This window comes from Culex pipiens, chromosome 3, assembly GCF_016801865.2.
Source record: "Culex pipiens pallens isolate TS chromosome 3, TS_CPP_V2, whole genome shotgun sequence".
Lineage (NCBI taxonomy): Eukaryota > Metazoa > Arthropoda > Insecta > Diptera > Culicidae > Culex > Culex pipiens.
Genome location: NC_068939.1, coordinates 71,693,550 through 71,716,021, shown reverse-complemented (window position 1 = coordinate 71,716,021; position 22,472 = coordinate 71,693,550). Strand labels below are relative to the sequence as shown.

Sequence of the window (22,472 nt, the reverse complement as noted above, 5' to 3'; positions counted from 1 at the left end):
TGACGAACTTCGGCATTTTGCTTAGATCTGCCGAACTATCGGTTAAATTTAACCGAGAATATTGGAACAATGAGTTTTCTGCCGAGATTTCGGCAGAATATCACTTTGCCGAGCACGTTCGGCAGATATTTCTGCCGAAGTCGAATCTTCATTCTGAGTGTATAAGCTTCATTTTAGGACCCAATTTAACACAGATCTGTGTTAAATAATATTCAGAATCTGAGTAGAATTTTATCTTGGTTTCCAATAAAAAAAACTTAATTAATTGATAGAAACAAAATAACAATATCATTTATTAACCTCAATATGAAGATTTATACATAAGACATTATTAGCTCTTTCTTTTGGACACGAGATTGACATATTTTTGGACGCACCGCAGTGTCCGTTTGTTCCGGAACACCTCGACTGGAACCGGCTGGAACGGTAAAAAAACACGATTAAAAACCATTTCTGATCACTTTTTTTTTCATTTTAATGCAAACAAAAAATTTGGCAAGACAACATTTTTTCGATGGATCAACTATGGTCCCCTTGGAACGAGCTGTCAAGTAGGAGCTTTTCTGTCAAGAAGGACCGCGAGGTTAATTTTTCAAAATTGATTTAAAAATCCATTTTAAACTCTTTGTGGTCGTACAAAGATTCATTGTACTCAGAAAAATATGCTTTATCGCTGTACCCAATAATATCAGCAATCTAAGCTTCATTTTAGGACCCAATTTAACACAGATCTGTGTTAAATAATATTCAGAATCTGAGTAGAATTTTATCTTGGTTTTCAATAAAAAAAAAACTTAATTAATTGATAGAAACAAAATAACAATATCATTTATTAACCTCAATATGAAGATTTATACATAAGACATTATCTCTTCTTTCTTTTGAGATGATTGCCTTCGTAAACCAGAAGAGTGAATCTTTGCTCACTGTGCATCAAAATAAGCTTTAGTTCGATGCTTTTAATAATCGTTGTTCACTATGCAATTTGGATTAGCAAAAAATTAATCGAGAAATTAAAAGTGAGAGTGTGTGCGTGCAACATGGAGTTAAACTTTTTGAAAAGCCTTGGTAAGCTTCACAGCAACTGCACAGAAAGTTTAACTCCATGATGCGATTTGACAGCTCGATAGTGATTTGAATATCACAAAAATTTCAAGTGCTAAATATGCTATTTAGCACTCAAATAGCACTTCATCACTAAAACTAGCGAATAAGTGAAGATAAAGGTTTCGGTCGTTCAGAACCCCATAGTGCATTGCAAAAAACATACTTTAGGCACAAAACAAATTGATATGGTGCCTTTTCCAAGCCATGGCCTTAAAAAAACTGTCAAGTGCTATTGATTGCCGATGCACGTCTGTTCCCGACACTGGGAACCGGAATGTAAAAAATCTGAAAGATGAAACCAAATGAACAAAAATATAATAAATAATCAAAAGACCAAAAAATTACCAAGTTCTCGGAGCATCTGATTCTGCATGAACGACGCCATCTTGGCATTGTGACTTTTTAGACAGATTTTAATGGGAAGCCGATTGAAAATCTGTGTTTATTTTTACACAGATCTGTGTTAAAAATTACCCGAAATCTGCTTAATTTTTTACACAGATCTGTGTTGTGTGAATTTTGCGTAAAGGATGCATGCTACACCGTATCCAAAAATCACGATTTTCTGAGTTCAATATCCCACTTTTTATACGAATTTTTCGGTTCAACCCGAGGGGTACGACAGTGATCCATTGAGGTTTCATTCCGCCGTCCTGTCTAAATTTTATCATTTTAGTTGAAACTCAAAAGATTTCATCGATTTTATCCATTTAATCGGATGTCTCGAATTTCATCCGAATTTGTGTTTAATCGAATTTTGATTAACATTACTTTAGTGTGTAAGCAAAGTGACAGGTTGAATTCGAAAACAACACAAACGTCAATACGGTCAAGGCAAGTATCAGATTTTTTGATTTTTTTTTAGAAATCGAACCAAATCTGTTACCGTCGGATTATTTCGATCAGCAGCATCCTACACTAAAAATGCGCCACAATTTTTATTCAAGTGCCCAAACACATGAATGATCGAATAAAGCCTCATCATAGATCTAATTGGTTTGTGTTTCAACATCAATCCAAATCACAATCAAATGCATTTGTTTGGGCGATTGACTTTTTGGTATTTTTGACACTTTATTTTCATTCGGCTGGCTCAAGCTTTTCGAGTGTTTTGCTCATGCATTTTTTCCACTATCTTGAACTATTCAAAGTGATGAGGAAAACAGTAGAAATTGGGTACTAAAGCCCTTTGTAAATTTTTATGTACAACGATAAAAAACACGATCAAACACCATTTCTGATCACTTTTTTTTTTCATTTTAATGCAAAAAAATATAACAAGACAACATTTTTTTGATGGATCAACTATGGTCCCTTTGGAACGAGCTGTCAAGTAGGAACTTTTCTGTCAAGAAGGACCGCGAGGTTAATTTTCCAAAATTGATTTAAAAATCCATTTTAAACTCTTCGTGGTCGTACAAAGGGTCATTGTACTCAGAAAAATAAGCTTTATCGCTGTTAACAATAATATCAGCAATCTAAGCTTCATTTTAGGACCAATTGATCTTAAGATCTACACAAAACAAGCACTATTCAAAGTCAACGTGACTTTCCACTTGAATTTAATGTGTTTTACTGATTGATTTTAGCGCGACTTTTATCGATGGCTAAAAGCGAGGCTAGAACGAGTAGCACAAAAAACTCTCCCCGACTAGCAAGCGAGAACCTATATATCGCTTGTACGTACTATTATTTTTCAACACCATTTAAAATTCAAGTGTTTGGCTATTGACATTATTCCATGGCCAATAACCACAATTCGAGTGTTTTGCGATTGATATTTGAGTGCTCTGTACTGCAGGGTCAGATCATGTGCGAAACACTTCGATGCGCTGTGTGATTTTTGCTCAGTGTAATCTGTGAACAGTCGGATTATTTCGATCAGCAGCAGGGAGCGACATCTATATCTCACTACAGGCAGATCGCCCGTAGCCAACACAAGCTGTCAACTTCGGCACCAGAACAAAAGGGAAATGTCAACTTCGGCTCCAGCACAAAAGAACAGTTGTTCGTTACGGAATCAAAACATAAAATGGAAATAAAGTAATTATTGTTTTTTATGTAAAATTTTACCGCAATGTACGTTTAAAAGTTAGTGTATGTTTATAAGGTAATTTTTATCAATTTATTTGCAAAATAAACTACTAACGTAGGGATTATTAATAAAAGAAATTTTTGTATTCACTGTGCGCAGTTTGCGCGCGTTATCAATCTCAATCACCCAAGATGGCGGCCTTTAGCATCCCCCTGATCAGCAGCATCCTACTCTGAAAACGTCATAAAACTCCTCGTAAAACTCTTAACTGCCTCTTTACTGGTTGCTGATGGACAAACGTTTGAAAATTTACTCAAAATTGGGTAGCAGATCTTAGATTTTTTGTAGTATTTGTTTTAGCGTGTACGCGAGAGTTTTATAATGCCCGCCTGCACAATCTGTCAAACTCGCAGACCAAAACAAAAACAAAAGTGCTGTAACCAAAAGTTCCCGGCTTAGTTCAAGCAACTTTTTTCTTCACATAAAATCAAAAAAAAAAAGATGTTTTTACTAAAGGCAACCCAGCTTTGCGCTCGCAGGAGCGCCCTGCGCGCCCTCCCTTCAAGTGCTTCGCGAGTGATTACCTCCCTTAATCAACTAAGTGTTGCCAGTGCACCGTGTTCCGCGAGAATTCAGCCCTTTTCCAGTTCGGTAGCGCGACTAGCCGGCGCCACCCCCAAAAGCATGAAGGAGGAGCACTACCGCAAAAAGGACAAGGTCCCGCTGGACTTCCGGCTCGTGTACCGCGCCCCGATGGAGCACTATTTGGCGGGTGAGTTTTCTTGAATCCAGTTTTTGTTTTGTTGGTTTGGATGCCGGTTCAGAACACTAGCGCCACTGCGTGGCGGGTTGTCAAAGCTGCTTTTGACAGCTGACCATCGAATGAAAACATTTTGGAGTGCTGAAAGTGTTTCGGAGTGTTTATGCAATAGTTTTGCGTGAAATTTAGAGTTTTAGCGAAGCAAAATGCTGCTGAAAGGGGGATTTGGCCGGTTTCTTTTGTCAGGTAAGTGATTGAATTTGAATGCTTTGAATTACGAGTAATGAAAACAACTTTTTAAAGGATTACTGAGGCAACAACATAACCAACAAATTGCAACACTAAAACACTTTGCACCTCCCATCGAATATAAAGGTAAGATTCCGGAATATCTGGATTGCAATAAGTAACCGACGTCCTTCCAGATGTCGTCATCCCGGAGCGACCGAAGCTGCGCTTCATGGACAAGGTCCCGATCCTGCCGTCCAACATGAAGGCGCCCAAGCTGCAGAAGAAGCTCAAGTTTATGCGCGGTCCGGAAACGGTTCACAACTCGCTGCTGCACAAGCAGTACGGCATCGTGGCCACCGGCGGCGGTCGTCTCCGCTGGGGACACTTTGAGATGATTCGGTTGGGCATCGGTCGCAAGATGGACGTGAGCCGGATGTTTGCCGCGTGGCGCGTCGATGCTCCGTGGCAGCCGATTACCAAGAAGGGCCAGGGTCAGCGGATGGGCGGTGGAAAGAGCGCCATCGATCACTACGTAACGCCGGTCAAGAGTGGGCGCGTGATCGTCGAGATGGCCGGTAAGTGCGAGTTTGCCGAGGTGAAGCCGATTCTGGAGACGGTCTGCCACAAGTTGCCGTTCAAGGCGATGGTCGTGTCGCACGAAATGCTCGAGGAGATGAAGGCGGAAGAGGAGCGGCTCGAGCGGGACAATCTGAACGAGTACAGCTTGAAGTACATTATCCAGAACAACATGGGCGGATGTCATCGGTGGCTGTCGCCGGTGGATCACAAGTGGTTCGGAAGGTACCATTGAATGTTTGCAAAATGTGTAGAATAAACGGCTAAAATCAAACTCTTTTATTCAAAGTTCTGCTTGGCAAGCTCCGGATTGAACTGCGAGTTGTACTTTTGCTTCACAACCGGCGCAACTGGAGCAGGCGTCGGTTCCTTCGCCTTCGGTTCCGGATCACCCCTCACCTTCGCCAACAGCTTTTCCGTGCGCGCCTTTTCCTCCTGCTCTCTGGCCAACCTCTGCCTCCGAAGCAACTCCAGCTTTGCCTTTTTAATCCGCCGCTGCTCCTCGTCCGTAGACTGGTCCGAGCTGGAACTCCGACGCCTCTTCCGCTTCTTCTTCTCTTTCTTAGACTTTTTCTTGTGATGCTTCTGCTTCTTCTTCCGCTTCGGAGCCCTCTCACTTCCAGACGAGCTTCTCCTGCGCTTCCCCGTCAGGGATTGGTACTGAAACTGGCCGGAAGTCCCCCCACCATCCTCCTCCACCTTCTTCGCCGACGGAAGCGACGCCGTCCTCATCCCCGGCACATACCGCCGCATCACATTCAACGGATCGTTGTACTCCTTCGTCTTCAGCCCCACCTCCACCCTCTTCCCATCCTCACCAACCGTTTCCTCCCTCCTCGGCGCCACATCGTACCAATCCCTCCGCCCGGTCGCCTCGTTAGTATCCTGCCCCAAATACGTCAAGTACCCAACCTGCTTCTCGTACTTTTCCTGCTCCTCCTTCTTCTCCCGCTCGTGCTCCACGTTCTTCCGCCCAACCCCGTTGCTCTTCCCGCTCTCCAACTCCTCAAAGAAGTTCACATGCTCCTTCCGGTTCAACCGGGACTCCAACTCGTCTGAAGTTGCGACTGTTTCTGCGTGTGCTCCCCCTTGCTGGCGTGCCTTCTGGCGCAAAAAGTTGATTTTGGCCTCCTGGTCGGCCAACGCGACCCGCCGCTGGCGTTCCTTTTCCTCCTCGGCGGCTTTCGCTTCGTCGCGGCGAACCCGCGCGATGTTGTCCTTGTTGCGGACGTGCCAACTGAGAGGGGAAAATCAATCAATGAGATTTGTAGCCCAAACATTAATGATGACTTACCTTTTCTTTGGCAAAATATTCATTTTGAAACAATTTTAAAATTATTTTTAAGAGGAATTTGCTACTAAGTTTGTTTGAATCGATTTCAGACGTAAATATTTACATTTTTGTCTTATAACGAAATTTGACAACGAGAAATGTCATTTATTTGATCAAGGGCTGTATTCAGTATGAAGTGGATTTTGCTTATTTTTCAATTTGTCGGAGTTCAACAAAATATTGCTTTTATTTTTTTATTTTTGGTACGCATCTGAAAAGGCACAAAAACGTAAAAATCAAGAATTGCCCCATAAAGCCGAATCTCAACGTAGAATTTTGAAATGCCGAAAATTTAAAGGACGCGTTTTTTGCTCAGAATGAAGTAAACAGAGGGCATCCCTAGGGGAAACCCATAACAATGATCATTCAATTTTCAGTCAAAACATTCAGAAATTGAACATTAAAAAACAATTATTCGAAATTACAAATAAACTTTTAAAATAAAATAAAAATCTAGAATTTGTTAGAAAAAAAGTATTCAAAAAATAATACATTAAAAATCAGATCAACAGTTTTTTTTAAAGGTCCATAAGAAACACAATAGAAATATTAAAAATATCACTAAAATTCAATTTCGAACCTTCAAAATCCAAAAAAAATTAAAATCAGGAAATTTCAGATTTATCCAGAAATATAAATATATTTAAAAATATGAAAATTTTCAAATGTCCGATATTAAAATATTCAAGAAAAAATTTAAGCATTTCAAGTTTAAAAAAAAATCAAATATAGTAATTTTAAAAAAATAATGTAGAAACTAAGACATTTTAAAAACAAATATTCGAAAATTAAAAAAAAATTTCAACATTCTAAAATTTTTAAATTTTTGACATTCTAAAATTAAAAAAAATTAAGATAGTACTCGACTATCCGAAGTCCTCAGCTAAATTTCACTTCACTTCGGATAATCGAATCACGAAATTTGTATGTGTGTGTGTGGCAAGGTTACCAGGTCAAAGTTTGAAAAATCTGGCAAAGTATCGATTAAAAATCTGGAAAAATCTGTCAGACAAAAATCTAACAATTCGATGCCAACATTTCAAAAAGCATCATGAACACACCATCCTTTTTGAGAAAAACGCATTTGAATGTTGAGCATCCATTTTCAATTCCCATTTTGATATAAAATCAAAATAAGATGTTCTAATGATAACAAACGATGAAAAACGTTGCTTTTATTGATACTTGCTCATCCATATTCAATAAAACATTATTTCCGTAATTTTATTTGAGAAAAATAAACATAAATTCTTTTGAAATCACCAACGTCGATATCACCCTGCTGTCCTTGAGGGGGACGCTTTGTTATGATTCGTTTTTCTCCGCCGAATGTACATGGCGCTTTTTTCATGATGCTTTTTTTTCGTCACGAGGTACATGTAGTCTTTTGTTTGACAGGTTGACAGGGCTATATAAACAGGGACTGCTGATGGCAGAGATTTTGTTTATGTTACTTTATTTAAAATCATGATTAAACAGACTTTACTGAAGTAACTTTTGCTCATTTTTGGTGGAGAGGTAGCTTATTAGGAGTACTTTCAGAATATGCAATAACCCAGAAAGTGTCAAAATGTACATGATGCCTTTTGAAATGTTACCGTCGAATTCTGAATGTTGAAGGGGAGGGAGGAAATAAATTAATTCAAAAGTTTGTTGAATCCAGATAGTTCACTGATTTCATGGCCTCGAAAATGTTGAATTTGCTTTTTCTTTAATAAATAAAAAATCTATTTTTTTATTTTCAACTAAATTCGTTCATTTTAATCAAAAAGTGGTTCAAAATTGGGCATAAAGTGAAAAATCTGGTAAAATCTGTCATTATCTGGAACAGGGAAGGGTGAATCTTTATTCTGGCAGACACTATAAAAATCTGGCATTCCCAGATTTATCTGGCAACCTGGCAACCCTGTGTGTGGTCCTATCCAATACCCGCTGGCCAGCAGCAAAATTATGGGAAAGTATAAGTTGTATCAGGCTTGGATTATGCTGATACAGCTTATCTCAGTCCCGGGTATTAGGTGGTGATAGCCCTCGCGCTGCTTCCAATGACCCATTTCAGAATGGCAGAGATCCTAGCGGCCCAATTCCGAGGTCATTGGGCATTGTCTGGCCCCGCCTAAACATAGAGCAAAAACCAGACGGGTCCTCGATCTATCTTTAAACTTTCAATCACATAAGGCAAAACAGGGATCAGCACGTATTTAGTAGTAAGCATGTTTGAATATTTTATAACACATCAATTAGGTCCACAATGGACCGATCTCACCAGGTTCTCTCAACTCGTATGACGATGGAACTGCACAAACAAAAGCGCCTAAGATCGAAGATGGCCTTGCTTCGACGAGGACGACGACGGACTGGCTACTTTGCCTTTTCTTTCACCATCGAATCACGAAATTTTTATGTTTCTCAAAATGCCGGTTCCAAAATTGTGACTTCAAAAATGTTCCCAAGCTATCTAATATTTTGTAAGATGGCGGCTAAAATGGATTTTTTTTCCAAATTTCTAAATTAGAAAGCCACGTAGTTTATGCACGAGCCTCTATCCTTATGCGAGGCCGACCAATGCCCAATGACCTCGGAATGTGTCCGCCATGTTCTCTGGCATTCTAAAATGGGTCATTAGAAGCAACGGACCACCACTCTTGGCTTCCCCTCTAAAATAAAAGATTGACCCATCACTAGGCTAAATTCCAAATTTGAGCTCATTCTGACCACAGGAACCCCTCCCTCTAGGCCCTTGATATTTGTATGTGAAAAATCGTCAAAATATATGGAGAAAAGCAACTATTTGTGTTTTTTTTTATCAGTGGAAGGCGCAATAACTATCATTTGACAGTTGGTTAGTATTGACTTATCAATTTTCGGAACAAAGATCTTCATTAAATTTCGATAAACTTTCCCGACGACACCATATTTTTAGGATTTTTTTAACTAAAAAGTTATTAGCTATTTCGAAGGTTATTTTTGCAATTTTTTCCTTCTCTGTCTAATTCGTTCTCCTTAGTACCAGTAAACTCTCTCCCCATTTTGAACAAATCAGCTGTTGAAAGGTAGTCCATATCTCAGCTCAGGATAACAACTGCACCAATGTAATTGTTAAAGCAACCTAATAAAAATGAAATGAAAAAAAAAAAAAGTTATTAGCCTCCAAAAATTACGATTTTCACGCGGACGGCTCTAGGGGACTTGCTAGCTTGCCTTCCTGGCAATCCTGGTTAGCCCCGATTAAGTGCAGATTTAGAACACCCTAAGCATAATTCAAGTCTGATACAAACGATACTTTCCAAGGGGAAAACCACTCTGCTCATTGCCCCCGAGTAGGCTGTGCCGTAAAGTTGCCCAAACGTGCCCGAAGGTGCCCGAGTGAGCCCTGAAGCCAAGAAAAAAAACAGGACGGTACATAGCAACCGTGTTACAATATTTGTTTATAATGTTTTTACAATCCTGTTAGCGTTTAGTTTTCGGTTTAGATTTCTTATTCTGCTGAATGCAATCTATTGTTGCAGAGTCTTCACATTTGATTGTTGGTAAGATGCATTGTATCAACTATAGAATGTAGTTTGGTCATATACTTTTATCTTTTAGGAATGAACCCATTGGAAAATGTTGTAAACCAATCTAAACAGAGTGAAGGGATGATGAATTTGGGGCCTTCGAGCTGAGCGCGTCCTGCTAAAACGGGTCGAGGACCGCTCCCCCTAATGTCGTTGCAGCGGCACGATCCTTGCGATCCTCGGTGATGACCTACGACCTCTCGCTTTCTTCCACAGCCGCCAGCTCGAGTTCAGCACGAAGAGCTGCGGCCATCGTCTCCACGAGATACGAGAGATCCAGGCCTGGCCAGGGTTGTAGTCGGGAGGTGTCCCGGGGTCATCACCGAACACTGAGGAAACTAAACCTCTGAAGGAAGTGGTCCCGCCCAGCTCCCCCTGTTTTCTCGGCGATGTCCCTAGTTGGTTCAAGAGCTGTTGTATGTGGCCAAATAGCAAACCATCTTTTTTGTGTGTTTTAACAAAATTAACATCATCGATACCAATTCAATAAAATTTTACGAAATATGAAAAATTACAGTTTTTATTAGGCATAAAAAGAATATTGGGGTTCTTCTAGAAACAACGATTTTACACGTCACATTTTTGTAAAGTCCGATTATGAATACTCCAATTATCACTAATCTGAAACAAACGCTCGGTGCAATCAACAACAATCACATTCAAGTCTTTTGAATGAACATACATCGAAGTTCAAAAAACCATAAACCACGTTCTGTTCTTCGGTTTTCCTAAAAAAGTTCACCAGAAGCATATTCCACTGCTTTTATTCCTGAACTATTGAAATACATAACAAAATATTATTAAATATAAAAATGAAGCTCTTGCATGCCGTATTTGTTCTCTTGAAATTTAGCTTCAATCGATATATCCTAAAGAATGATTTTTCAACGTCTACAAATAAACGAGTTTGTTGTTCATGAAGTCATTATTAAAAATTACTTTCCTTCCTTTATCAGTGTCAACAAAAGAATTTGATGACAATACACACAAAAAAATATTATGGTGATGACAAAAGTAACTTACTTTTGAATAAAAAAGTGGTTAAAATTTGCCACATTAAAAGTTTTTTTCTTGTTTTGAAAATGAAAACTTTTACTGCTACAGTTTTTGAAAATCTCATTGCTAACTTATTTAAAAGTTTTAACTTTTAATTCGACTGTATAATTTCTTTCATTTTGTCGTTCTCGTGAAACCGTGTAAGTCCAAAATGTAAACAAACGTTTAGGTGATTCCGGTGGTTATTGAGTGGTGGTCCACGACGTCAATCAAAACAGAACGCGACCGCAGCCAGGACTTGAACGCGGATACCTTCGAAGGAGGATGGTGCGGAACAAGGTTGGGGGATTAGGGAAAAGTTGGTTTTCAAAAGGATAAGGCCAGCTTCCTGCCGGATCTGCAGCTGTTTCACGACCGAAATGGGTAAGAAGGAAGCTTGGGTGTTTGATGGCGTTTGTGTTTAATTTTGTTTGTTTTTGTAGGACGCCGTTTATGCGGATGTGAATTTGCACCGGTTGTATTCGGTGGTGGTGGCCCGGGGTGGGTAGACGAGATTGAAGTTGGAGCAGATTTACATCCGCTTTTTGAACAAGTTTGATAAAGTAAATTTCAACGGTGAGGAGAAGGATCCGACGGAAGAGGGAAACGACGAGAAGCGATCGGAGGTGGTCAGCGCGGATGTTGCACTTGGACCCTCAGCATCATTATGTGCCGGAAGTGATGACGGGACAGTGTGGGATGTCCTAAGGGTCCGCAGTCCATTTCTCGGTGCGGGACATGTTTGACGAGTATTACCTAAACATCCGGAAGAACAGTTTGCACCAGTTCTGGAAGGACCATCTGTACGAAAGCCGCAGGTCCTGAAGCTGTCGTACTCGGATTACTTCTAGAGGTTGAAGCGATATCCGACGAACCTGATCAAGAACATCTAGCTGGAATACCGAAGAATTCACCGGTGAGTATTGAGAATGTGTTCAGTGTCTTGCCAATTTAATTTACTTTCAAACTCTTTCAGCAACGCCCGCCCGCAAACGCTCAACTCGCGACGGCGCAGCTTCGGCCGAATGAACTGGCAACATCTGTGTCATTCTCGAAAGAGGACGAAGTGATCGGGAACTATCGGTTCAGGCGCTTCACTTCCCAGTCGGAAAACGTCGACTTCCCTTCCCGAATCAACACCCAATGGCCAACTCCTCCAAGCCTGTCCTGATGATGGCCGGCAACGAGACCACCCTGTTCTCTACATTGCTGTCGCGCTCAAAAATGAAGGCCGCGATGTTAAGCAGCATAAGCAGCAGTTTTAATATAAACATAAAAATAAAAATAGAAATAAAATAATTGTTAAATGTTATTTATTGTTGCCATAAAAAGTTTCTTCTTATAATAAAAGTAAAAAACTTTTACCGATACAACGATTTTGTTCCAGAAATGCATGGTAGTATCAAAAACTTTCCAACTTTTAAATTAAAAAGTTTGAACTTTCTACGAATATTCACCAACGCGAACTTTTAATCCAACGAACGATCTTTTTAAATTCAGAGTATTTTTTCTTTGTGTGTATACAATTGTTTAGCTCACAAATAATTTTAATTAAACAAAATGCACTTGCAACAAGAAACAGTTCTTCTGACAACTTAAAATGTTTGGGACAGAAATTTTCCAACCGTCAAAGTCAAAATGAAAGGTGCCCGAGCATGTGCCTGAAGGTGCCTGAAAGTGCCTGAAGGTGCCCGAGAGCGTGCCCGATGGTGCCCAGGGCTCTTTGATGAGAGTGGTTTTCCCCTTGATACTTTCCCATAATTTCGCTGCCGGCCAGCGGGTATTAGGATAATGTGCACTAAAGCGCACACGTAACTACATTTCAAAACTTTTTTTCCCCTAACTCTGCACATATTTAACTTTTAATGTATTCTCCTCCCAATAGCCTGCAACGTCATCTCCTCGTTCAGCTTCGTCGCCTTCGCGGGCATCTCGAGCTACGCCTACCTGCAGCACTTCCACACGATGGCCGTCCCGTTCGACATCGAGTACGGCACGCTGACGGCCAACGAGAACGACCTGATGGTGTTCCTCGGCTTTTTCCTGTTCGCCAACGTGGTCATCCGGCTGATGGTGAACCGGTACACGCTGCGGGTGTACCGCAACAATGAGAAGTAATCAGGTTATGGTGAAGTTTCGATTGTTGGCTATAAGATAGTTAATTTTCAGATACATCGCCATCTTCGAGGGTTATTTGCCCTTCACGCGGAGGCACATACAATTCAAGGGTGGCGAGGTGACCGCCGTGCCAGAGGGGGGCATTTTGCCGTGGCAGGATGCGCGCTACAAAATCAACGACAAGCCCGTGCTGCTGCTGGACGGAAACTTCCGTACGCCGTCGGAGCTGAACGCAATGATGAAGCACGAGTAGTGATTTTGTTAAGTTAGCATGCAGTGAAATAAATGTTTTTCGTTAAACAAAATGGGAATGTCGTTTGAAGTTTTACTTTTCCACTGGAATAAAATGCACTAATTCCCAGTTTTGTCGGAGTTCAACACAGAAAAGGTGAATACCACCCTAATTATAGCAAAGCCACACTCTATCCCAGTCAAATCAATCCGAATTCTGAAACGGAATCTAGTTAGAATCGTATACAAATTCCGTTTCAAACGCAACAACCGGTTCCGTGTTCGAACCGGTTGTTGCGTTTGAAACGGAATTTGTATACGATTCTAATTAGATTCCGTTTCAGAATTCGGATTGATTTGACTGGGATAGTTTGACGTTTATTTTATAGCATCAATGTTCGGTAAAATGGGACAACTCCTCAATCTGATTTGTAAATAAACCCAGTTAACTCAATCCGAATTCTGAAACGGAATCTGATTAGAATCGTATACAAATTCCGTTTCAAACGCAACAACCGGTTCCGTGTTCGAACCGGTTGTTGCGTTTGAAACGGAATTTGTATACGATTCTAATTAGATTCCGTTTCAGAACTCTGATTGATTTGACTGGGAAGGTGACGATTTCACAGGATTCCAACAAAATTAATTCGCTGCACTTTCGCATTAGAAATCTCTTCAATTTCTCCACGCAATGGAAACGGTTGGACTCGACAAGCATGAGGTTGGTTTGTATTGAATTTCATAAATTACAGACTAATTAAATTCTAAAATTCCAGCTTCCTCCCACCAACCAAAAGCGAATGGTTGCCTTCATCAATCATTTCGTGCTCAGCACGGTTCACTTCCTGAACCGCTTTGCTCTGGACTGCGAGAACAAGTTCATCCAGTACGAGCACAAAATGCAGAGTTTGGAGGCATCCCTGCTGATCATCGAGGCCAAACTGGCCTCGATCGACGCTCTGAAGGGATGCTCGATGACGCCGCAAAAGGTTGAAGTTCCGGCAGAAGCAACGACTGATGAGGTGGCGCAAGTGCAGGAAGAAGTGGTGGCGCAGGAGCGAGATCCCCGCTACGAGCGATACTTTAAGATGATTCAGGTTGGGGTGCCCGTTCCGGCGGTTCGGAACAAGATCAGCTCGGAGGGTTTGGATCCGAATTATATTGACGCATTTTTGTGAGCAGAATGAAGTTACTTTTATTTCAAGTATGATGTTCCTTTTAAGCTTTCGGGAGTTGGTAGACGCCGCCGGCGTAGACGAGTTTGTGCTCGCGCACCTTGCGCTGGAGGATGTTTTTCAGCTCTTCCTGGGAGAAGTCGACCTGGGAGGCGAACATCTTGAGCATCTGGTGGATGCGGTCCAGGGGGAGCGAGTCCAGGTTGGTGAGCATCGCTTCGATGTAGGACCAGAAGACTTGGAGTTCCTCTTCGCGCTGGTCGCTGGCCGATTCCATGGCGCTTTCCGCCTCTTCGTCTTCGCAGACGTCGGGCGCTGGGGCGTTGTGGAGTTCTGCGGCGTTGGATTCGGATTGACGATCGTTGAGGATGAAGAGATTTTCGCGTGTTTCGCGGATGAGGCCTTGGGATTGCCAGAAGACGAGGCGTTTGCGGAGGACCGATGGGGGCATGTTCATCTGCTGGCCGAGCTTTTCCAGTTCCCACTCGCGCTGTTCGCTGAAGTGGATCGCGATGGTGGCCTGGGCCGGGGTGACCTGCATTTCGGTGGTTTTGCCGTCCAGCTCGAGCTCGATGGTGACCTTGCCGTTGAGGGGCGTCCAGTGGAGCGTTCGGCTGCCCTTGTACGCCTCGAAGGACTTTGTGTACTGATCGAAGACTTCCTTGATCGCTGGAGGCAGGTCCATGGTTTCCTTCTTGAACGTGGGCCAAAACTGGGACGAGACGATGAGCGCCGAGATGTCGAAGGGACGTTCCGACGGGAAGCCCGATTCGGCGGAGAGAATGTGCGAGTTGATGCGCTTGGAGTCGCTAATGTCCTTCAGCATGACTTCGCAGCTGTGCAGCATGGTCTCGCCGAAGCGTAACTTTAGAAGTTCCAGATTGCGGATCTCCTTCTCCGGGTTGGAGTCCAGCTGAGAGAGCAGTCGTTCCGCAAGCAGATTACGATACTCGTTCACGAATAGCTCCTTGCTGCCGTAAATGTCCACCACCATGGAAATGATATCCGAAGGTCGTCCCAGGCGAGCCTCCTTCGACAGCACGGCATCCGCGTTCACCGGATCCGGATTCCAGTTCTCCCAATCGGTCAACTCCAACTTCTCGTTGATATTCTCCTTCGCCTTGATGTGCTCACTTTTGGCCAACTCCTCCGACAGATCCGAACAGCCCTCCTCGGTCAACCCGGTCACCACGCAGCGAACCGTGTCCGGCCGACTCCGCAAATACTCCTTCACCGGTTCCGTAATCGTCTGCAGCAACACCCCGGTCGGATCCAAATGTCTCAACGTCTTAATCGCAGCCACGTAACCAGTCAAAATGTCCGGCGTGTCCACCCCCGGATGCAGCAGCTTCGACTCCAACGTCCCCTTCACCGTCTTGATCAGATAACTCTTCAAATCGATCTTCTCCAAGCACAGCTTCAAATCATCAATCGCCGCCTGCGACATCGGAAAGTCGATAATAATCCCAAAAAACTGCTCAATAATCGCGTTCGCGTAATTCTCGTACAAATAGAAGCTCAGCTTAGTCTGGAAATTCCCAATCGCCTCCTCAATCTTCACATTCCCCGGCGCAATCGTCAACGACCCCCGGTTATAAATCCGCGTCAGCCACTGCAGCACGACCGTATTCAGCCACCGCTCCAACGCCTCCAAATGCGACACCGAAAAGTTCTCCTTCGTCTCCCCAATCTTCGCGTCGATCCGCTCCTGAATCAACGTCGTCAGCGTAAACCCCGCAATCTTATCCAACAGCCCCATCGCCGCCAACTGCCGATTCGTGCTCGTAAACGCACTCGCCAGACTCTGGCACTGGCAATTCACCGACTCCGACCCGCAAGCCCCACACTGAAACGCCGTCTCCCCCACCTCCATGCCACTCTCCTCGCTGTCCGCGTGCGTCAGCGCAAACACCTTAAACGCAATCCCGTAAAACTCGTACACCAGCTCGTTAAAGTCCACCGGCAGCTGCGCCAGCAACCCGCACCGGAACATCCGGAAAAACTCGCTCAAATCGCTCGGCCGCTTCGCCACGTCCACCGGCAGCACCACCCCCCTCCTCAGCTTCTCCAGCCGCTTCAGCTGCAGCCAGTACTGGCCAAACTCGTCGTACAGCTCGCGGACCGCCTGCTGGAAGCGGAAAAAGTGCCGGTTCGTGTCCGCGCTCTTCCCGGATACCGGCGACTGGTTAAAGTGGCGCCAAAAGCGCGGAACCGTCTGGTGGCGCAGGCAGCGATCGATTTTGAAGAAGATCGCCTCGTAGATGACCGGCAGCTCGCGCTCCAGCTGCACCGACAGCTGCGAGATCTCATGGTCGGTGACGGGGGCGACGGTGAGCTGAAATTGGAATCACTTACATTTACGAATCAGTAGCGCAAAACGTAACGAACCTTATCCTCGAGTATCGGGAATACTTTGTACAAACTGGCGCAGATGTTGTCGTTTAGCATTTTTGAATATTTTTCAAGTGAAACAGGATGGAAATCATTCCCCAACGAAATCAGACGAGAGTAACGAAATTTTGTTTGGAAATCAGTTTTCTTGTGATGACATTTCGGCGGTCGAGCGACTGTCAACAAAATAAGGGAACCCCGCGAAATTATGGCAAATCGGCAAAACGGTGTAATGATTGCACGCAAAATCCAGATAACGCAGATCTGTGTAAATTTCGACACAGAGATCGGCCAAGTCGGGAAACTGCTGCGATCATGCGCTGAGCCGCGATGACAGAAATGAAAAAAATGGAACTGTCAACAAAGCAGAAATCCTTCGAAAATTTTCATATATTTCAAAATTTAGAACTTGTGTAGCAATCTGTGTAAAATGTCAATGTGGGTGAAAAACATTTTTTTTTTTCAGTCGGCGATCTGGGTTAAAATATTGCACATAATCCACATAATCTGTGTAAAATTTCCCTGCAAACCAAAGTTCGACGGTAACATTTAAAAAGGCATCAAGTACATTTTGACACTTTCTGGGTTATTGCATATTCTAAAAGTACTCCTAATGAGCTACCTCTCCACCAAAAATGAGCAAAAGTTACTTCAGTAAAGTCTGTTTAATCATGATTTTAAATAAAGTAACAAAAACAAAATCTCTGGCATCATCAGTCCCTGTTTATATAGCCCTGTCAACCTGTCAAATAAAAGACTACATGAAATTCGTGACGAAAAAAAAGCATCATGAAAAAAGCGCCATCAATGACAGCAGGGTGATATACACACAAAGAAAAAATACTCTAAATTTAAAAAGATCGTTCGTTGGATTAAAAGTTCGCGTTGGAGCAACATCGCGGCCTTTATTTTGGAGCGCGACAGCGATGTAGAGAACAGGGTGGTCTCGTTGCCGGCCATCAGCAGGACAGGCTTGGAGGAGTTGGCCATTGGTTGTTGATTCGGGAAGGGAAGTCGAAGTTTTCCGGCTAGGAAGTGAAGCGCATGAACGGATAGTTCACGATCACTTCGTCCTCCTTCGAGAATGATACAAATATTGCCAACTCGCCGTCAAAGTTCATCCGGCCGAAGCTGCGCCGTTGCGAGATGAGCGTTTGCGGGCGGAAGTTGCTGAAAGAGTTTTAAAGTAAATGAAATTGGCTAGACACTGAACACATTCTCAATACTCACCTGTAACTTCTTCGGTATTCCAGGTAGATGTTTTTGATCAGGTTCGTCGGATCTCGCTCCAACCTCTGGAATTAATCTGAGTACGACAGCTCCAGGACCTGCGGCTTTCGTACAGACGGTCCTTCCAGAACTAGTGCAAACTGTTCTTCCGGATGTTTAGGTAATACTCGTCCCGCAACGAGAAATGGACTGCGAACCCTCGGGACATCCCACACTGTTCCGTCATCACTTCTGGCACATAATGCTGCTGATGGTCGTAAACCACCGGCACCGAGTGCAACATCCGCGCTGACCACCTCTTCCGTCGGATCCTTCTCCTCACCGTGAAAATTAACTTTTTCGTACTTGTTCAAAAAGCGGATGTAAATCTGCTTCAACGTCAATCTCGTCTACTTACCCCGGGCCACCACCACCGAATACAACCGGTGCAAATCCACATCCCGACCTCCGATCTTTGGCAGCCACATAAACGGCGTCCTACAAAAACAAACAAAATAATCTCAAAGGCCACCAAACACCCAAGCTTCATTCTTACCCATTTCGGTCGTGAAACAGCCGCAGGTCCTGCAGGAAGCTGCAGCCATGGCCTTATCCTTTTGAAAACCAACTTTCCCCTAGTCTCCCAACCTTGTTCCGCACCCGCACCCGAGCCCGCACCATCCTCTTTCAAAGGTTTCCGCGTCCAAGTCCTGGCAGCGGCCGCGTTCGGTTTTGATAGTCGTTGTGGACCTCCACTCACCGGAATCACAAAAACGTTTGTTTACATTTTGGACTTAGGCGAACACGGTTACACGAGAACGACAAAATGAAAGAAATTTTACAGTCGAATTAAAAGTGAAAACTTTTAAATCAGTGAGCAATGAGATTTTCAAAAACTGTAGCATTAAAATTTTCATTTTCAAAACAAGAAAAAAACTTTTAATGTAGCAAATTTTAACAACTTTTTAATTCTAAAGTAAGTTACTTTTGTCATTACCGTAATATTTTTTTGTGTGAGAGAAAACATCGAAAGGGAACATCGCTATCCTCTCTCGCGGAATGAAGAATCGGTAAAAGAAAACTGAAAAATCATCACTGGGATTATTCAGCAGAATATATCGCGTTCACTACTACACTTGCGGGTGTAATGTCACACGTCCAAAAATTACCTGTCACTGTTCGTAGGTGAACAATGTTTGTTAACAAAACAAAATGGTGCTTATAATTAAAATCACAAAAAAATCACCTGCTGATTTATTTTTTCGAAAAGTTTGGGAGCGATTTTGTTTTGCGTGTTTCGTCTCCACTCTATTTCGTAGTTGAAAAAGTTGCAAGCGAAAAAGATTTTTTTTTGTTATTATTCCATCCCCTATAAAGGCTTATTTCGACGGCAACATAATTTAAAACTTGATTTAATGGCAAAATAGATGTTGTGATTTATTGAATTCTGTATAGTTTAAGCCTTGTAAATCCAACTTTTACAAACATTCAAAAATTTATAACCTTGGCTTTTGACTCAAGTGAAGTATAAACTGCAATAATCCGAAATATCGTGTTTTCAAGCACCTCAATCCACATCTTCGGGGTGGCTTGGTGATAAAAACTAATAAATAACAATAAAATGCATGGCTATCGAAAACTTTATAGAATAATACTTAAAACAATCTTTGCTGCCCATAAACCACTTTTTACTTATTTGCCTAAGAAGGAAAACTAATATAAACTTGCTCATCGCTTTAAGCGGTGTATAAATTATATACTACTAATTCACGCAATTTCATAAATTTCTCTTATAAACAAGAACGAAACTTCCACGTGGTTTGATCTTGACAGCGACCACTGACAAACTGAAGAAGACTGATTGAAAACCGCTAACAGTCATCTCAACGCTGAGTTCGCTCTTGCCAACTCAAAATTGCAATGTAAACAAAAGAAACTGATCGCAAAAATTGAGTTGGCAGAATAGATCTCGTTTTTGCGACGTTTTTCTCAAAAAGTGAGATCGCATGGTTAGCGTGTACAGGGTTAACACTTTTAAATGTGTATTGAAAACGATCATCCGAATAAGTTTGGTTTTTCGTGCATTCCATATGGAGTCAAGCCGGGCGGGCTTTATAAATGTCAATGATATTTATTTACGTGTAGTGTTTTCGTTTGTCGGATGCCAGAAGCAAAAATTCTCAAGAACTTGAAACATTTTGACAAATTCATCAAATTTATTCGGATTTTATAATAAAACTTACATAATTTAATCTAAGCTTTCAAAATGCAGCGATTTACATTTGTGTTGTTAACTATTGTGCTCACCGTGTATCACGTAAGTCTTTTCAAATCCAAGCATTTTTAGATTTTTTGTCACAATATCCTAATTAAATTTTGCAGCAACAGATAAACGCCGAATTTACTGCCCAAGACTGCCGCGAGCTGGGATTTGTGAAAACGCAACTGTTCTGCTCCTCCTGCAACAGTTTGGGCGAGTACGGCCTCGAGGAGTTGAAGTAAGTCCTCCCATCTCCATCTCTAAATAACCACGTCATAGCTCAACACAACACACCTTCGCCTTCCGCAGGGACCATTGCCGCGAGTGCTGCCAGCAGGACGCCGAAAGTGGCGATAAGCTCAAGGTTTACCCGAAGGCCGTCCTCGAGGTGTGCACGTGCAAGTTTGGCGCGTACCCGCAGATTCAGGCCTTCATCAAGAGTGACCGGCCGCTCAAGTTTCCGAATCTGACCATCAAGTACGTGCGCGGCCTCGATCCGATTGTGAAGCTGATGGACGAAAGGGGCACCGTGAAGGAGACGCTTTCGATCACCAAGTGGAACACCGACACCGTGCAGGAGTTTTTCGAAACGCGTCTCACCAAGATGACGGACGACGATGACTATCTGAGGACGAACAGGGTTTAGAGTAGAGTTTAGAAGTGCGTGTGGGTGGATTTATTTTGTAAGAAAATTTTAGAGTCCCAATAAAAGAGCATTCCCTACCTGATATTTTTGTACGTATCAAGTTGAAGCACTTAACAGAATCAAGACTGAAAACAACTGTACACAATTTGTTGCTGAGGATCTACCTTCTACCAGTCATGCAATTTGAACGGAACCCGTTCTGCGTTCGTTCTCTTTCTTCAAAACGAACTGAACCCACCGCGCAGGAGCCATTGGTTTTCGTTCCAAAAACAGAACGTCACTTTTTCGTGCCGTTCTCTTCAAAGTTTGAAACGCGTTCTGTGAACCCGCCTGTAGCCAAGGGCTCTCTATGGCAACTGTTAAACTTAAATAAACATTCAGTAGAATGATTTGTACAAAGCTTAGTTAGCTCGGTGGTAACATGCAAGAACAGTATTCAAAAAAAGTGAGTTCGAATCTCAGTTTTTTGAAATATATTTTTTTTTGTGGTCGGGTACCAACTTTTTGACGACGACTGAAATTACATTTTATACAAATCAAGGGACACTCCAGCTGGGAGGATAGGGAGACTAAATGAAACGGTTTATAAGCAAAAAGCACCCCAACTTAAATGGAGACGAAAACTTATTGCCACCGTGATTTAAAAAAAAAATCGATGCTTTTCTAGTTCAGGAAAAAAGAGATTCGAACTCTGATTACTAAACCTAATTGTTACCACTAAGCTACCAGTACTGATATGTAAACGGATGATTAACAGTCAATGAAGTTTAGCTAGTCTGCTGAGGTCTTATCAAAGGAAAATGTTGGAGTTCTGAACTGGGTTCTCCGTTCGTTTCAAAAAAGCCTACTGAACGAACGTTTCTTAGAGACGAGCGTTCGTTCTCAGAACTGTTATTTTTCGTGTTGCTGTGTGAACTTGAACGAACGGAGAACCCGTTCAAAAGCATGACTGCCTTCTACCTACACAAACCGGGGCCACTCGAAAAGTTCAAAATGTCGATCATTTTCTCCAAACGGCCCTCTTATAGACCCGTTCATTTGAATAATCCTATTAATTTTAATTGTTTTTTTTATTAAATTAATTATCTTTTTGAAAATACCCTCTTGATCTTACTAACCATATTTTATTATACTTTTAAGTATACTACTTAGAAACAGCAAAATTTCAGTATACTAATATACCGTTAATATACTATCCAAAATGAATATGAAAATATTCGTATACTTATAAACCTTTAGTATAATAATGAGTAAAGTACTACTTTCCCAGTTCAACTCTGTTCGAGGACACATCATAGTACTCTTGGTAGCCGGCCCCTCAACCTGCAAATATTTTTTTTTTTTTTTTTTTTTTCATAAAATTATTTTTATTAGGTCCTTTTCGGTACTGGGACCTGGTTAGGACCGAGTCGGCTTTTGTAATTACATTTGACTTAATAATTACAGAGGATCTTGTGTGTAAATGTTAGAGGGAGGGAAGCCGATTACCCGCGGCCTACTCGGGGTTAGTAGGGAAGGGATTGATGTTAAAGACAAGGCGTGGGAAGGGAAGGGGGATTGTGTAGGGGTCTTGGTTGGCTCTGCTGGCCTTTGCGTTTTGTCCTCAGCCGCAACTCGGTGTCCAGCTGCTGGGGCGATCTTGCTTTGCTTCCGGTGCAACCAGAAACGACGGCTTTGTGTGAAGGCGAATTATACTAACTAGAGGAAAACTAACTGAAGGGAAACTAACTGGAAGAAAACTAAATAGATATTTTGGAATCTAAGAGGAACTGATAGATAGGATAGAGAACATCAAGGTCTAGTTGAGA

General features: G+C 42.3%; 6 protein-coding genes and 1 long non-coding RNA gene across 8 annotated transcripts; 5 read left to right on the top strand and 2 right to left on the bottom strand.

Annotated features, from left to right (window-relative positions):
- Positions 1-3,559: 3,559 nt before the first annotated feature.
- LOC120419534 (uncharacterized) lies at positions 3,560-13,063 on the top strand. Its single transcript, XM_039582245.2, has 3 exons — positions 3,560-3,914; positions 12,520-12,748; positions 12,804-13,063. The coding sequence occupies exons 1-3, from the start codon at positions 3,644-3,646 to the stop codon at positions 13,003-13,005; spliced, it is 702 nt and encodes a 233-aa protein (XP_039438179.1). The 5' UTR covers positions 3,560-3,643; the 3' UTR covers positions 13,006-13,063.
- Positions 3,997-5,019, top strand: LOC120419533 (39S ribosomal protein L16, mitochondrial). The gene is made up of 3 exons (XM_039582244.2): positions 3,997-4,148; positions 4,206-4,277; positions 4,328-5,019. Exons 1-3 carry the CDS (start codon positions 4,109-4,111, stop codon positions 4,942-4,944), a joined length of 729 nt encoding a protein of 242 aa, XP_039438178.1. The 5' UTR covers positions 3,997-4,108; the 3' UTR covers positions 4,945-5,019.
- Positions 4,959-6,147, bottom strand: LOC120419532 (leukocyte receptor cluster member 1 homolog). The gene is made up of 2 exons (XM_039582243.2): positions 6,004-6,147; positions 4,959-5,946 (listed from the first exon to the last, which is right to left on the bottom strand). The coding sequence occupies exons 1-2, from the start codon at positions 6,024-6,026 to the stop codon at positions 4,989-4,991; spliced, it is 981 nt and encodes a 326-aa protein (XP_039438177.1). The 5' UTR covers positions 6,027-6,147; the 3' UTR covers positions 4,959-4,988.
- LOC120419535 (uncharacterized) lies at positions 10,587-12,183 on the top strand. The gene is made up of 3 exons (XR_005605738.2): positions 10,587-11,018; positions 11,078-11,550; positions 11,611-12,183. It is a non-coding gene; the product is annotated as an uncharacterized LOC120419535 (long non-coding RNA).
- A 509-nt stretch (positions 13,064-13,572) lies between the features above and the next one.
- LOC120419523 (WASH complex subunit 3) lies at positions 13,573-14,167 on the top strand. Its single transcript, XM_039582234.2, has 2 exons — positions 13,573-13,704; positions 13,760-14,167. The coding sequence occupies exons 1-2, from the start codon at positions 13,675-13,677 to the stop codon at positions 14,159-14,161; spliced, it is 432 nt and encodes a 143-aa protein (XP_039438168.1). The 5' UTR covers positions 13,573-13,674; the 3' UTR covers positions 14,162-14,167.
- Positions 14,159-16,724, bottom strand: LOC120419522 (anaphase-promoting complex subunit 2). The gene is made up of 2 exons (XM_039582232.2): positions 16,547-16,724; positions 14,159-16,493 (listed from the first exon to the last, which is right to left on the bottom strand). Exons 1-2 carry the CDS (start codon positions 16,604-16,606, stop codon positions 14,202-14,204), a joined length of 2,352 nt encoding a protein of 783 aa, XP_039438166.1. The 5' UTR covers positions 16,607-16,724; the 3' UTR covers positions 14,159-14,201.
- Positions 16,725-19,881: 3,157 nt separating this feature from the next.
- LOC120419520 (selenoprotein F) lies at positions 19,882-20,746 on the top strand. Of its 2 annotated transcripts, none has more exons than XM_039582230.2 (3): positions 19,882-20,075; positions 20,147-20,256; positions 20,328-20,746. In XM_039582230.2, the coding sequence occupies exons 1-3, from the start codon at positions 20,025-20,027 to the stop codon at positions 20,662-20,664; spliced, it is 498 nt and encodes a 165-aa protein (XP_039438164.1). In that variant the 5' UTR covers positions 19,882-20,024; the 3' UTR covers positions 20,665-20,746. The 2 variants fall into 2 exon arrangements, with proteins under 2 accessions (XP_039438164.1, XP_039438163.1); XM_039582229.2 differs by having other exon boundaries at positions 19,883-20,075; positions 20,141-20,256.
- The last annotated feature ends 1,726 nt before the right edge of the window (positions 20,747-22,472 follow it).